The sequence below is a fragment of the Brassica napus genome, chromosome C9 (assembly GCF_020379485.1).
Source record: "Brassica napus cultivar Da-Ae chromosome C9, Da-Ae, whole genome shotgun sequence".
Classification (NCBI taxonomy): domain Eukaryota; kingdom Viridiplantae; phylum Streptophyta; class Magnoliopsida; order Brassicales; family Brassicaceae; genus Brassica; species Brassica napus.
In genome coordinates, this window is record NC_063452.1 from 62,020,683 (window position 1) to 62,033,157 (window position 12,475).

Here is a 12,475-nt window from a genome sequence, read left to right on the forward strand (position 1 = left end):
GTTTGATATTAGTTTAATACCTACCGATTGATCCAACGGCTTGGAATCGAAAGGTGCATAGAGATTAAAGAGTAGAGGATCGGAGCAGTCGAAGGTTTTGTGTGTGATGCTATTTTCGCTGACGTCAACCATCAAATGACTGACACGTGGAGACATAGAGAATAGCGTTACGAATAAATGCTTTTCTTGATTGTTAAAACAAAACTGTAAATGCTTTTCTTGTTAGAAAAAAAATAAAAAAATGCCTTGTCTAATCCTTCACGCCGCGTCTAGCGCCATTAAACAACGTTCGCTTTATCTATCTTTCAGCTAAGCAACTTAAAAGAGCTTGGCTCATCTACTTGTGTGTTTTTGTATACACTTTTGGATTAATTTTTATTTCTATTATTAAAAAAGGGTTTTCTGCAAAAAAACCCTCAATGTGATTTTTTTTTGTAAATTACTCCGCGAACTCAAAAACCCACGGGTCAATCATCCAAGTGCCAGTCAAACCGCAATATAACCCTCGGCCATATTTATGTGTATTTGACTGTGTATAATTTTAACATTTTTTCAATACTAGGTCGTTTTGGCGCTAATTTTTTAATGAAAAAAATTTGTTGAACCCCACCTTCATTGTGCATTTACGCAAGCTCCCATGTCCGAGAAAAACAAGGTCATTTCGTTTTAGAAATCTATATAATTGCGTTTGTTAAGTAAACAAATATATTTGTTGGCCGAGATGGTTATATAGCATGCACATGGTATTTAAGGTTCAAATTTCAAACCACGAGTTCAACAAATTTTTTTCATTAAAAAATTAGCGCCAAAACGATCTAGTATTGAAAAAATGTTAAAATTATACACAGTCAAATACACATAAATATGGCCGAGGGTTATATTGCGGTTTGACTGGCACTTGGAGGGTTGACCCGTGGGTTTTTGAGTTCGCGGATTAATTTGCAAAAAAAACTACATTGAAGGTTTTTTTTGCAGAAAACCCTTAAAAAAAGTAGAACATGTATGTAACTGAATTGAGATTCTGCAACAGATTTAGGATTAGAACATTAGGTGTACTTTTTTTTTTCTGAAGAGAGATCATTAGGTGTACTTTATTTCCTTATATCCGGATTTAGAGTATATATAAAAATAGAAACGAGCAAGGAGGAGGAGGAGGAGGAGGATTAATGAGCAATAAAGATAATTACTAGGTTTGTTTGATTCGGTGTATCATACGTGTAAAACCGAAGAATGAGAAAAAGAACGTGAAGACTGTAATGTTAACATCAAGGGGTGGGCGTTCGGGTATCCGTTCGGGTTCGGTTCGGATCTAATCGGGTTTCGGGTTTTCGGGTTTATAGATTTCAGCTCCATTCGGGTATTTCTAAATTTTGGTTCGGGTTTGGTTCGGATCTTTGCGGGTTCGGTTCGGATTCGGATAACCCATTTAAATTATTTTTAAAATTTTAATATTCATTATATGATTAAAATTTCTCAAAATCTATAAATCAAAATAATATATTACATATAAATTTGTATAATATATGTCAAAATACCTAAAATTAACATATAAATTGGTTTGATTTAAATATTTGGATAGAAAATCAATAGATATTTCAAGCATTTTGGTTTTGTGAATATATTTTAGCTATTTTAGACATTTACTTTTGACTATTTATGTATATTTTCAAGTATTTTAGATAACTTTAAAGTATCTTATATATTTTGGATGTTTTTAATATATATTAAATCTAAAAATAAGTAATATATTTAGGTATATAAATCTATTTCGGTTATATTCGGGTACTCGAGATAGTTCGGTTCGGATCGGGTTCGGTTTCGGTTATTTAGATACCAAAATTTTGAACCCGTTCGGATATTTAATTGGTTCGGATTTGGTACTACTTTTTTGGATCGGGTTCGGTTCGGTTCTTTGGATCCGAGTTTTTTGCCCAGCCCTAGTTAACAAGCAAAGAAATAAAAAATAAAAAGATAACATATTTGTAACATTTGGTAGAAACCAAACAAAAACGTTATCCGCAATGCTTATCCTTTTTTTTTGAAAAAATCTGGTGTTTTTTATCGTTCCATTTGTTTTTGGGCTCACGCAAAGATGTGTACATTCAACGCTGAAGTTTATCCACAAACACTTGGTGTAAGAATCTAATTTCATGATTTTTTATTTTATTTTACCATAAACGATGACTTTAGATAAACTCAAACGAGTCAATTGAATATTTAATTTCGTTTTTTTTAGGAAGAGCCATAATTGGCCGACGCGGGATCGGTAAATGTAAATCAGTAAAAAAAATAATAATTAATTAAACATCGAAAGGAAGGGAAATAAAAAAAAAAAAAATCTAATCAAAGGGGAGAGAGAGAGAGAGAGAGAGAGATATAAGGGTGATACAGTAACGCTAGATCCATGGCAGAAACAGCGTAGCAAAATCCTTTTCTCTCTTCTTCTTCTTTTTGTCTTCTTCCTCATCCATCCATCCATTCTTCTCTTATTATTCTCCTAATAACCGAAAACTAATCTCTCTCTCTCTCTCTCTCTCTTCCCCGGAATCAAAGGCTCAGGGGATCGGAGTATCGCCGGAATTATACAATTACGGTTGCTTCCTTGTTGAGAGTAAGGAGAATTTCAACTCACCGATTCACTTTTTTTTCTTGTTGTTTTCCTTGGAATTTTATATATAATATAATTCTCTGCTGATAATGATTAGATACAAATAAACAAATCGAAACATCTCTCTCTCTCTCTCTCTATAGCTTTATCTTTCGAGAGAAGCATAATTGCGATGTTAATTGTTGGGTTAGGGTTTTTTTGTTATTGATTGCAATTTTTTTTTTGAATTTGGTATGGAGTTGGTTGCTTCTCTCTCTCTCTCTCTCTGCTTTGAATAATCATTTATTATTATCCATCTGCAAAATTGTACTCTTAATTGCGTTTTTAAATACCCAAATTTTGAGTCCTTTTGGGATTTGAGATTGTACTTGATCTCGAATGTAAAAGGTCTGGGGTCCCTTTGTGTTTTGTTCCATTCCTCTAGGTGGCAAAAAAACTATAGAGAGACATGTGCAGTTTTGTTTCTCTCTGTTTGCAAAAAAAAGTTATTTAAAAAAAAAAAAAAAGAGTCTGATCTCTCTCATTCTTTGGATATTTTGTTGTTGTCAGCTAGCTCTCTCTTGTACAATGCCATCTGATTTATCGGAACCAAGAGGTGGAGGAGACACTCGCACCATTCCCGAGGTACTAACTCTTTCGTTCTAGTGCTTTTTTCTTAAGTTTTTGTGATTTAATTTGCAATGTAAGGTCTCTCAAGTTATGTTGCAACCTCCTCTAATGCTTTTTTTTATTTAGCAGAAACAGTTTGGGTTCATGAAAACCAATCCAGTGCCTGAAGGCGGCGGCGGCGGCGGCGGGGATATAAGTTCTAATCTACCGCAACAATCAAGCTTCTCTGTTCCATCTGCTATCCCTAATGGAAGAACAGCTCCAAGTGATTCTCACTGGGAGAGCAGTCTCTTTTCCAGCTCTTTCTCTGAAATCTTCAGTAGAAAATGTAAAGCTTCTGATTCATTTCTTCTTACAAATAGTTTTAGCTGTTTTATTGGTTCCTATACTTTCACTGACTGCTTTTGATCTTTTTTTTTTTTTTTTTGTGATTTGTGTTTCTGGTTTTGCAGTAAGGCTACCAAGAAGTGATAATTTGTCCTTTATGCCTGCATACCCCGAGGAAGAACCTTCTCAGTCTTTAGAAGAGATGGAGGCCCAAACCATTGGAAACCTTCTTCCAGACGAGGACGATTTTTTTGCAGGAGTGGTCGGCCATAAGTCTCGTGCCAATGGAGGAGACGATTTGGATGATTGCGACCTATTCAGCAGTGTTGGTGGCATGGAACTAGATGGGGATGTTTTTTCTTCTGTGGGTCAAAGAGCCGGCAAGAGAGGAGGCAGCTATGTTTTCGGTGTTGGTGAGCCCCCTCGAGGAGAGGTTTCATCCAGAATGCTTTTTGTTACGAATATGGATAGCATCATTGAAGATTACGAGCTCAGGGCCCTCTTTAAGGTACGTATTTTCACCTGTCTTTCTGATTGCATAATCCTAATTTATGGCACAAGATGTTGTTTTTGAAATGTTGGAGGTGTCTTCGCTTCTCATTGATGATGATGTTTACTTGTTTAGCAATATGGAGATGTCCGGGCTCTTCATACGGCTGGCAAGAATCGTGGCTTTATCCTGGTATCATACTATGATATAAGGGCTGCTCAGAATGCGATGAGAGCACTCCACGGTAGGCTCTTAAGGGGAAGGAAGCTTGACATTCATTACCATATCCCAAAGGTTCTGTTCGTTCCAATCCCCCTTGTTTATGTGATTGTGATTTTTTTCTTTGTGTTTTCACTGTCATATCTGCAGACAAATATCTTACATATTACTCCTTTCTTTCTATATCAGGAAAATTCTGGAAAAGTGAACACCAGCGAAGGAGCTCTGTTGGTTAATAATCTGGATTCTTCTGTATCCAATGAAGAGTTTTACAGAATTGTTAGTTCATACGGAGAAATCAGAGAGGTTCTCACTGGCTCTCGACTTGTACTTGCGTTGTGATATATGACTACTATGTGACTTTGTGATTTTGATATTTATTCTATTGCTGTTGTTTGCAGGTTCGTAGAACGATGCCTGAGAACTCACAGATATACATAGAGTTCTTTGATGTTCGAGCCGCAGAGGCCGCTCTCCGAGCACTAAATGGGCTTGAGATTGCTGGGAGGCAGCTCAAACTTGCGCCATCCTTTCCAGAGGGAACAAGGTGATTATCAATAATTCTTCCTTCCTTAATTTTTCTATGTGGCTGTTAACTGCTGCAGTAACAACTTAATTTGACTCTTTTGCTGCTAAATAAGAACGCCACTTGTGTTGATGATATGTTGACTCATCATACTTTTTTTTCAGTTTCACGCCACAGTTTGCTGCAGATGATGCTGAAGAAGGTCTACATAAAATGGCTTTTAATAATCTTTCATCAGCACAGATAGGTATAATAGTGAAGACGGGCTATGGTTTTCCGTTTCTGAACGATTTGACATAGTGTCACAACTCATACCTATCCTTTAACTTTCTGTGTTTCAGGAAGACATTACCCAGGAATATTAGCTTCAACCTCCATTAATGGTGGATCTATGCGCATGATGCATAATTCTGTTGGTTCACCTGTGAACTCCTTCACTGAACGTCATCAGAGTCGAGATATTCCTATTGGAATGCCAACATCGACAAGAATCATCTCCACTAGCAAGCCTGTTGGTCCTCAGGAGTCTGGAAATCCTTTATATAGTTCGACGGGGATCCAAAGCATGCCAAACCTCCATCCTCATTCTCTTCATGAGTACCTTGACAACTTTGCAAGTGGTAGTCCATATAAATCCTCTACCACATTCTCTGAAATGGTCAGTGATGGCCAGAAAGCAAATGAAGGCTTTATGATGAACAATGTTCGTGGAGTTGGCGTAGATGGGTTTAATGGAGGTGGTAAGTACATGTTTTAATTGGTTTTCTGCCTTGATACATTTGCCTAAGGTTAGGGATTGTGGGTTGCTGACGACTGTTAATTTAAGAAAAATAGTTAACAGTAGGATAATAAAGCTCCTCATGTCAGCTAGCTTAATATATTGTTCGGTTTAATACTGGGGTGTGAAAAAACTGCATATTAAATTTTTGACGTTCTGAATTACTGAGAAGTTGGATATGGAAGATTGTGATTAAGTTTTTCTATAAGTTTCCTCTTTTTTTTTTCTTTTCTTGTAGTAATAGGATCGCCGGCAAATGGAGGATCCCATCGTGCGAATCCCAACTTGTGGAGCAGCTCTAACCCGTCAAATGGCATGATGTGGCCTAACTCACCGTCTCGCGTCAACGGCATTACTTCTCAGCGCATCCCACCTGTTACTGGATTCTCAAGAGCATCTCCTTTAATGGTGAACATGGCCTCATCCCCTGTGCACCACCACATTGGATCTGCCCCGGTTTTAAACTCGCCTTTTTGGGATAGAAGACAGACCTATGTAGCTGAACCTCCAGAGTCATCTGGATTTCACTTTGGTTCTCACGGCAGCATGGGTTATCCTGGCTCTTCTCCGTCACATGCAATGGAAATGGCTTCTCATAAGGTTTTTTCTCATGCTGGTGGGAATCGCATGGATGCCAATTCCAGCAATGCTGTGCCGCGATCATCGCGACAGGTGCCCCACTTCTTGTCTGGAAGGAACCCGATGCTCGCAGTGCCAGGCTCATTTGACTTGCCTAATGAACGATACAGAAACCTCTCTCAGAGAAGAAGCGAGTTTAGTTCTAGTAATGCTGAGAAGAAACTGTTTGAGCTTGATGTTGATCGCATATTACGCGGGGAGGACAGCAGAACTACATTGATGATCAAAAACATTCCTAACAAGTGAGTTAATTCGCTTTTTTTTATTTATTACCCAATTGCAATTCGTTTCTGGTCTGAGTTGGATTCGCAGTTAGGTCATTTTATCCTGTTTCATCTTTGATATATTGATTCACTTTTTTCTTTCCTTTTTTGGTTCTGTAATGGTTTTAGGTATACTTCTAAGATGCTTCTAGCTGCCATTGATGAGTACTGTAAAGGAACATATGACTTCCTTTATTTGCCTATTGATTTCAAGGTATACATTGCCTTTACCTTCTTCTTGTCTAATATAGCCTATTATGGTATTTTCAATATAATGAACCTGTCTTCTCTTTGCAGAACAAATGCAATGTGGGATATGCTTTCATCAACCTCACCGAACCTGAAAATATTGTCCCGTTTTACAAGGTACATAGATTGATTTGCGACCATACCAAATCTGTTTAGAATAAGGATTCGTTACAAAGTTTAAATCTCTGACAGGCATTCAACGGTAAGAAGTGGGAAAAATTCAACAGCGAGAAGGTGGCATATCTTGCATATGGTCGGATCCAGGGAAAATCAGCTCTTATTGCTCATTTCCAGAACTCAAGTTTGATGAACGAAGACAAACGTTGCAGGCCTATTCTCTTTCACACCGCCGGTCCAAATGCTGGTGATCAGGTACCAAAGATATAAGACCTATCTCTTGTTACGTAGCATAGAATGCGGTTGTCCGTGTTTCCTTTTGGACCATAAGCAGTCATATGGATTTGTTACTGAGTCATTTGTATCGATGATGTGCGACTGTGCAGGAACCATTTCCAATGGGTACGAACATCAGGTCAAGACCAGGGAAGCATCGAACAAGTAGCATCGAGAACTACAACAACAACTTTAGCAGCAGCTCAGAAAACAGAGAAGAGCCTCCAAATGGGACGGACTCGTTCTAACCGATGAGGCAGAGACAGTTTTCATGTCATAAGCCAGACTAACCTTTTAGACGTCTTCTTCTATCAGAGAAACCCCAATAGGTAAAAACACCCCATAGCTCTGTAAATCTTTGGGGGTGGTACATTTACCTGGAGAGAAAAAAATTCATTTTGAAGTGGAGAAAGTTATTGGACTTTGGTTTTATAAACTTGTTTTCGAGACAAGTTTTGTTGTATCATTAAACACCCAAAGAGAAATCTTGCTGGCTTTTTTTTTGTGGAACTTTTTGGTTTTATTGTTTTGGGTTGTGTCTACAAGGACCATTCTTTGTACTTTTGCTTAGAAAATGTAGCGACAACCTAGTACAATGTGTTCAGTTTCTTTGCCAGCGTTTTGGGAGCATATCATTTTATGTGTAAAACCCTTGAGGGCTAAGTTTCTGGCAAATGCTTTCCTATTCTTGGTTTCTAGTGTTAACTCTATTACATGGACCATCTTGACACGGTCAGTTGTGGAAGCTTATTCCTAGCCGATTTGGTATGCGAATACCAGAACCAAACTGAATTAGAAAATCGATTCAAACACCGGTTATCTAAATTGAAGGGCTTCAGAAGTTCGCACATCATCTCATTTGGGATATATCTGGCCCACTAAAACCTAAATTATACGACCCATCATCCCACATTACAGAAACAGAAACAGAAACAATTGGGTTTTGTCTGCAATCAATTAAGTTTTTTTTTTCTTCTTCTTTCTACTATACTATTTTAGTTTGAAAAAGGTACCTTAGTTTATGCTTTTGAAAAAGGTTTGTTTGCCTTTCCGGTGGCAAAAGCGTTTAATTGGTCATTACGTAAAAATCATGTCTTATTATTTGTTCACGTCCCTCTAAAAGTTGCGTTTTTATTTAACTTTTTTAAATTCCAGCCACACCGAACAATAAGTTATGACATCGTAAAATTCATATTCCTTGATAAGAAAATGCTTATTCCCCCCATAGAATAGAACTAATAACAAAATTATCTTGTAAACGTCGGCTTATATATCCGATAATTAAAAAAAAAATATAGGACCATTTTTCGAGGTGTCAAAATCCACTGTAGTAAATAAACTCACGTGACGGTTGCAATCTAACTTATATCTTACAGTCAATTTAATACGCCTAGTTTTAATTTCTGTAATTATAGAAAAAAATAATTAAAGACGTTAATAATGCTCATGTTGTCCATAATTTCGCAATAATGATAGGCTGTATTTGTCAATAATACTAATAATTAATAATAATTAAAAAAAGGAAAGAAGGGGTGGGGGCAGTAAATGAATAGAGTCAAGACTGAAGACAGATCTCTCTCTCTGTCCACTTGGAAAAACACACAAGTGGGTCCCCCACCTCTTCCCCCCTCTTTCCAGATATTTGTTCTCTTCCCTCTTCCTCCTCCTCCTCAAATCTCCTTCTGTGAACTTCGCCGTCATATTGTTGATCCAGCTTTTGAGAGTTATGGGAAGCTGCTGGTCCGATGGTGGTGGTGGAATGGTCGGCGTTGGTGGAACTACTTCCTCCGCCGCCGGCTGCTACGCTTCTCCTAACGACGCCGTTGACTACTACCTTAAATCTCGCGGCTTCAATGGCCTCTTCTCTCAGATCGAGGTCCCTTTTTTTTTTTTTTTTTTTTTTTCCTTCTTCCCTTTGAACCAAGATTTTTGAATTCTCACAAGTTCTCTCAACTTTCATCTTCTTGCTCTCGTCGCAGTTATCCTTCTCCGCTTCCGATTTGCGAGACCGCGACGTCATTTCAAAGGTGTTCGTTCTACTTTTCACAAAACGTTCTCTTAGATTGATGTTTTGTAATAAAAATGTATCAAAAAGGATCTTTCTTGAAACATTATTACATATACTTTTGTGGGTTGTGTGATATGCAGAGCGATGCAGTGGTGGTTGTTTATACAAAAGGAAGAGACGGAGCACTTGCTGAACTCTTCCGCAGTGAAGTTGTTTTGAATTCTCTGAATCCTAAATGGATCAAGAAGCTTACACTCTCTTATCAGTTCGAGGCTGTGCAGACATTGCTGTAAGTCAGCTTTAATAAACCACTTAAGGAGACGAGATAAAGTTCCCCCACTTTAATGACCTTTCTTCTTCTTCTGCGAGCAGGTTTCGTGTGTATGATATTGACACTCAGTTCCAAAACTCAAGAGAGGAGGTACATTCAGTGAATCTCGTTGTGCTCTCATGTTCTACTTGAAAAGTGTTACAATGTATGATTGAGAAGTTTCATTTCAGATGCTGAACCTCGATGAACAGCAGTTTCTCGGCGAGGCAAAGTGTGCATTGTCTGAGGTATCTATCTATCTATCTATGAACTTTATTTTATTTGTTTTAGTTTAGGTTAGGATGCCCCTTCGAGAGATATGATGGCTCTTATCGCCCATCTCTAACCGGATCCCAGTTTTTGGACCAATAATGTCAGTAGGTGGATTGGCCCAAGTCCCTTATCTATCTATCCACTGCTGAACCTTCTTTTATTTGTTTTAGTTTAGGTTAGGATGATGCCCATTGGCTCTTTCTTATCGCCCATCTAGTAGATCCCACTTTAGGACCGCAGTAATTGGATTGGCCCAAGTCCTTTATATATTAATTTAGGTGGATCTTTTCCTCGTGCTTACCTTGGTATAGATTAAATATTGATTCATTTGGTATATGTACTCTGATAAACTATGCAGGTCATCACCAAATCAAACAGGACGATTGCCTTAGAACTTATGCGTAAAGAAGGTGCCGCTGCTGCACAGACCAGACCACAAAGCCATGGAAAGCTTATCATCCATGCTGAGGAGTCTCTAGCTTCTAAGACCACAACAGAGATAGTTCTTAGGTGCTTGAATTTGGAATCAAAGGATAACTTCTCTAAAAGTGTAAGAGCCAATACTCTTTTCACCAGAACTCACTTCAGACATACAACATATAACATGTGTGTTTTTCTTCACTGTGGCAGGACCCTTTTTTGGTGATATCTAAGATGGTAGAACACGGAGCTCCAGTCCCAGTCTCTAAAACCGAAGTCTTGAAGAATGATCCCAATCCGATTTGGAAACCAGTCTTTCTTAGTGTTCAACAAGTGGGTAGTAAGGTAAGTTTTCTTATATTTTACCTTGTCTGAACATGAAGGTGTAATCAGTTCTCCTTCTGTTAATCATGGCAGGACACCCCACTGGTAATAGAGTGCTTAGACTTCAATGGCAATGGCAACCACAGTCTTATAGGGTAATCACCACAAACTATTATTGATTCTTTCTTAGTCTTAGGGATAAGAAGATAGAGATGATTCTTGTTTGGTTTTGCCAGAAAAGTTCAGAAGTCACTTGCAGACTTAGAAAAGCTTCATGTGAGTGGCCAGGGAATCAATCTGTTCTTACCTACCGGTGTTGGACATAAACATGAAGACAAGGTATGGTTCGGTTCCTTCAAGTTCAAGACAATAAACAAGAGCTTGAATATACAATCTTAGTCCCGTTTGGCATTGTTTCAGGCGTTAAAGAGTCAGATTTTCGTTGACAAGTTTACTGAAACCGTTCAGCATACGTTCCTAGAATACTTGGCTTCTGGTTTTGAGTTGAACTTCATGGTTGCAATTGATTTCACAGGTAATGAGTTTACACTGTGGCAAAAAGGATAGTTTCCCTCTTAAGACTAATCCTTTTGTCTCTCATTAGCTTCAAATGGAAACCCTCGCCTACCAGATTCCTTGCATTACATTGATCCTACAGGAAGATTAAATGCCTACCAGAGAGTAAGGACTACTCTCTCCTTAACTTATTGTGACTGTGTGTGAGTGTGATCCTTCTTTGTTTGTATTCAGGCAATAGTTGAAGTGGGAGAAGTGTTGCAGTTCTATGACAGTGACAAACGGTTTCCAGCATGGGGCTTTGGAGCTCGTCCTATAGACATTCCAGTGTCTCATTGCTTTAACCTCAACGGAAGCAGTACTTACTGCGAGGTCTGGTGGAACAGATCTGACTCAAACTCAACATTTACATGAACTAATAACTTAGTAACAAATTCAAATGTTTTTATCAGGTAGATGGGATACAAGGTATCATGAATGCATACAATGGTGCACTCTTCAACGTCTCTTTTGCGGGGCCTACTCTCTTTGGCCCCGTGATCAACGCTGCTGCGACGATAGCAAGCGAGTCACTCGCTCAGAACGCACGAAGATACTACGTCTTGTTGATAATCACTGTGAGTTTATGTTCTTTTTCTATGTTAAAAAAAAAAGACAATGGAAACTGAAGTATTGTGTTTTTTTTTTTGTATTATAATAGGATGGAGTTATAACAGATCTTCAAGAAACTAGAGATGCATTGGTCAGTGCATCAGATCTCCCGTTATCGATCCTCATCGTTGGAGTTGGAGGAGCTGACTATAAAGAAATGGAGGTACTAGATGGAGACAAAGGAGAGAGGCTAGAAAGCTCGAGCGGTCGGGTAGCGTCACGTGATATAGTCCAGTTCGTTGCATTAAGAGACATACAATGTTAGTCTTCCTTGTGTGTTCTTGATATGTGTTTGGGCTTTAGAAAGATAGGCGCAGCAGTTTTGGTTGACCAATGTCTTTGTGTATGTGAGTGCAGATGGAGAGGTGTCAGTGGTAGAAGCGCTTCTAGCGGAATTGCCTTCACAGTTTTTGGCCTACATGAAAAACCGTAATATCACTCCCACCACAAGCACTAGCTCTGCTTGTTGATTGCATTCTCAACACCTCTTCTGTACATACACAGCTCTAAACGCTGTCGTTTTCTTTTATTAATATATTTATTTGTCTGGAATTTTTTCCATTTCCAGTATGCCAAGTCAAATTTTATATACTTCTTGTTTGTTTTCTCTTTTTATTTATTTCAGAATACAGATGATTTTTTTTATTTGATATTATTTGTCAAACTACCACCAGTTGGGTTCGGGCATATTCAAATCAATTACTGTACAGCGGTCAATATATTTCAGTTGTTGACTTTGTTGTTTTGTTGTTAGGATCTAGGTGCTGACTTTTCGAAGCCGAACTAGCTTGAAACATTGATCGTTGAAATAAAAATAACTTTGGGAAATTGAATGTAACTAGGGCAAACACGTAAACACCATTTTAAGAAAA

At 38.2% G+C, this 12,475-nt stretch overlaps 2 protein-coding genes across 5 annotated transcripts; both read left to right on the forward strand.

Annotated features, from left to right (window-relative positions):
• Positions 1–2,346: 2,346 nt before the first annotated feature.
• On the forward strand, positions 2,347–7,717 carry LOC106348127 (protein MEI2-like 4). Of its 3 annotated transcripts, none has more exons than XM_022688784.2 (14): positions 2,347–2,611; positions 3,158–3,232; positions 3,347–3,545; positions 3,670–4,052; positions 4,170–4,328; positions 4,443–4,559; positions 4,655–4,800; positions 4,944–5,026; positions 5,121–5,519; positions 5,796–6,438; positions 6,589–6,673; positions 6,757–6,825; positions 6,901–7,080; positions 7,212–7,717. In XM_022688784.2, exons 2-14 carry the CDS (start codon positions 3,176–3,178, stop codon positions 7,347–7,349), a joined length of 2,658 nt encoding a protein of 885 aa, XP_022544505.2. In that variant the 5' UTR covers positions 2,347–2,611; positions 3,158–3,175; the 3' UTR covers positions 7,350–7,717. The 3 variants fall into 3 exon arrangements, with proteins under 3 accessions (XP_022544505.2, XP_013643247.2, XP_048623152.1); XM_013787793.3 differs by having other exon boundaries at positions 2,368–2,611; positions 3,344–3,545; XM_048767195.1 differs by having other exon boundaries at positions 2,374–2,611; positions 3,164–3,232; positions 3,344–3,545.
• Positions 7,718–8,681: 964 nt separating this feature from the next.
• Positions 8,682–12,340, forward strand: LOC106446081 (protein BONZAI 2). 2 transcript variants are annotated; one of them, XM_048767197.1, is made up of 15 exons: positions 8,682–8,977; positions 9,081–9,128; positions 9,250–9,398; positions 9,482–9,530; positions 9,611–9,667; positions 10,051–10,242; positions 10,323–10,445; positions 10,530–10,591; positions 10,673–10,775; positions 10,857–10,971; positions 11,041–11,117; positions 11,187–11,324; positions 11,405–11,569; positions 11,653–11,863; positions 11,961–12,340. In XM_048767197.1, exons 1-15 carry the CDS (start codon positions 8,828–8,830, stop codon positions 12,071–12,073), a joined length of 1,752 nt encoding a protein of 583 aa, XP_048623154.1. In that variant the 5' UTR covers positions 8,682–8,827; the 3' UTR covers positions 12,074–12,340. The 2 variants fall into 2 exon arrangements, with proteins under 2 accessions (XP_048623154.1, XP_048623153.1); XM_048767196.1 differs by having other exon boundaries at positions 8,684–8,977; positions 10,323–10,457.
• The last annotated feature ends 135 nt before the right edge of the window (positions 12,341–12,475 follow it).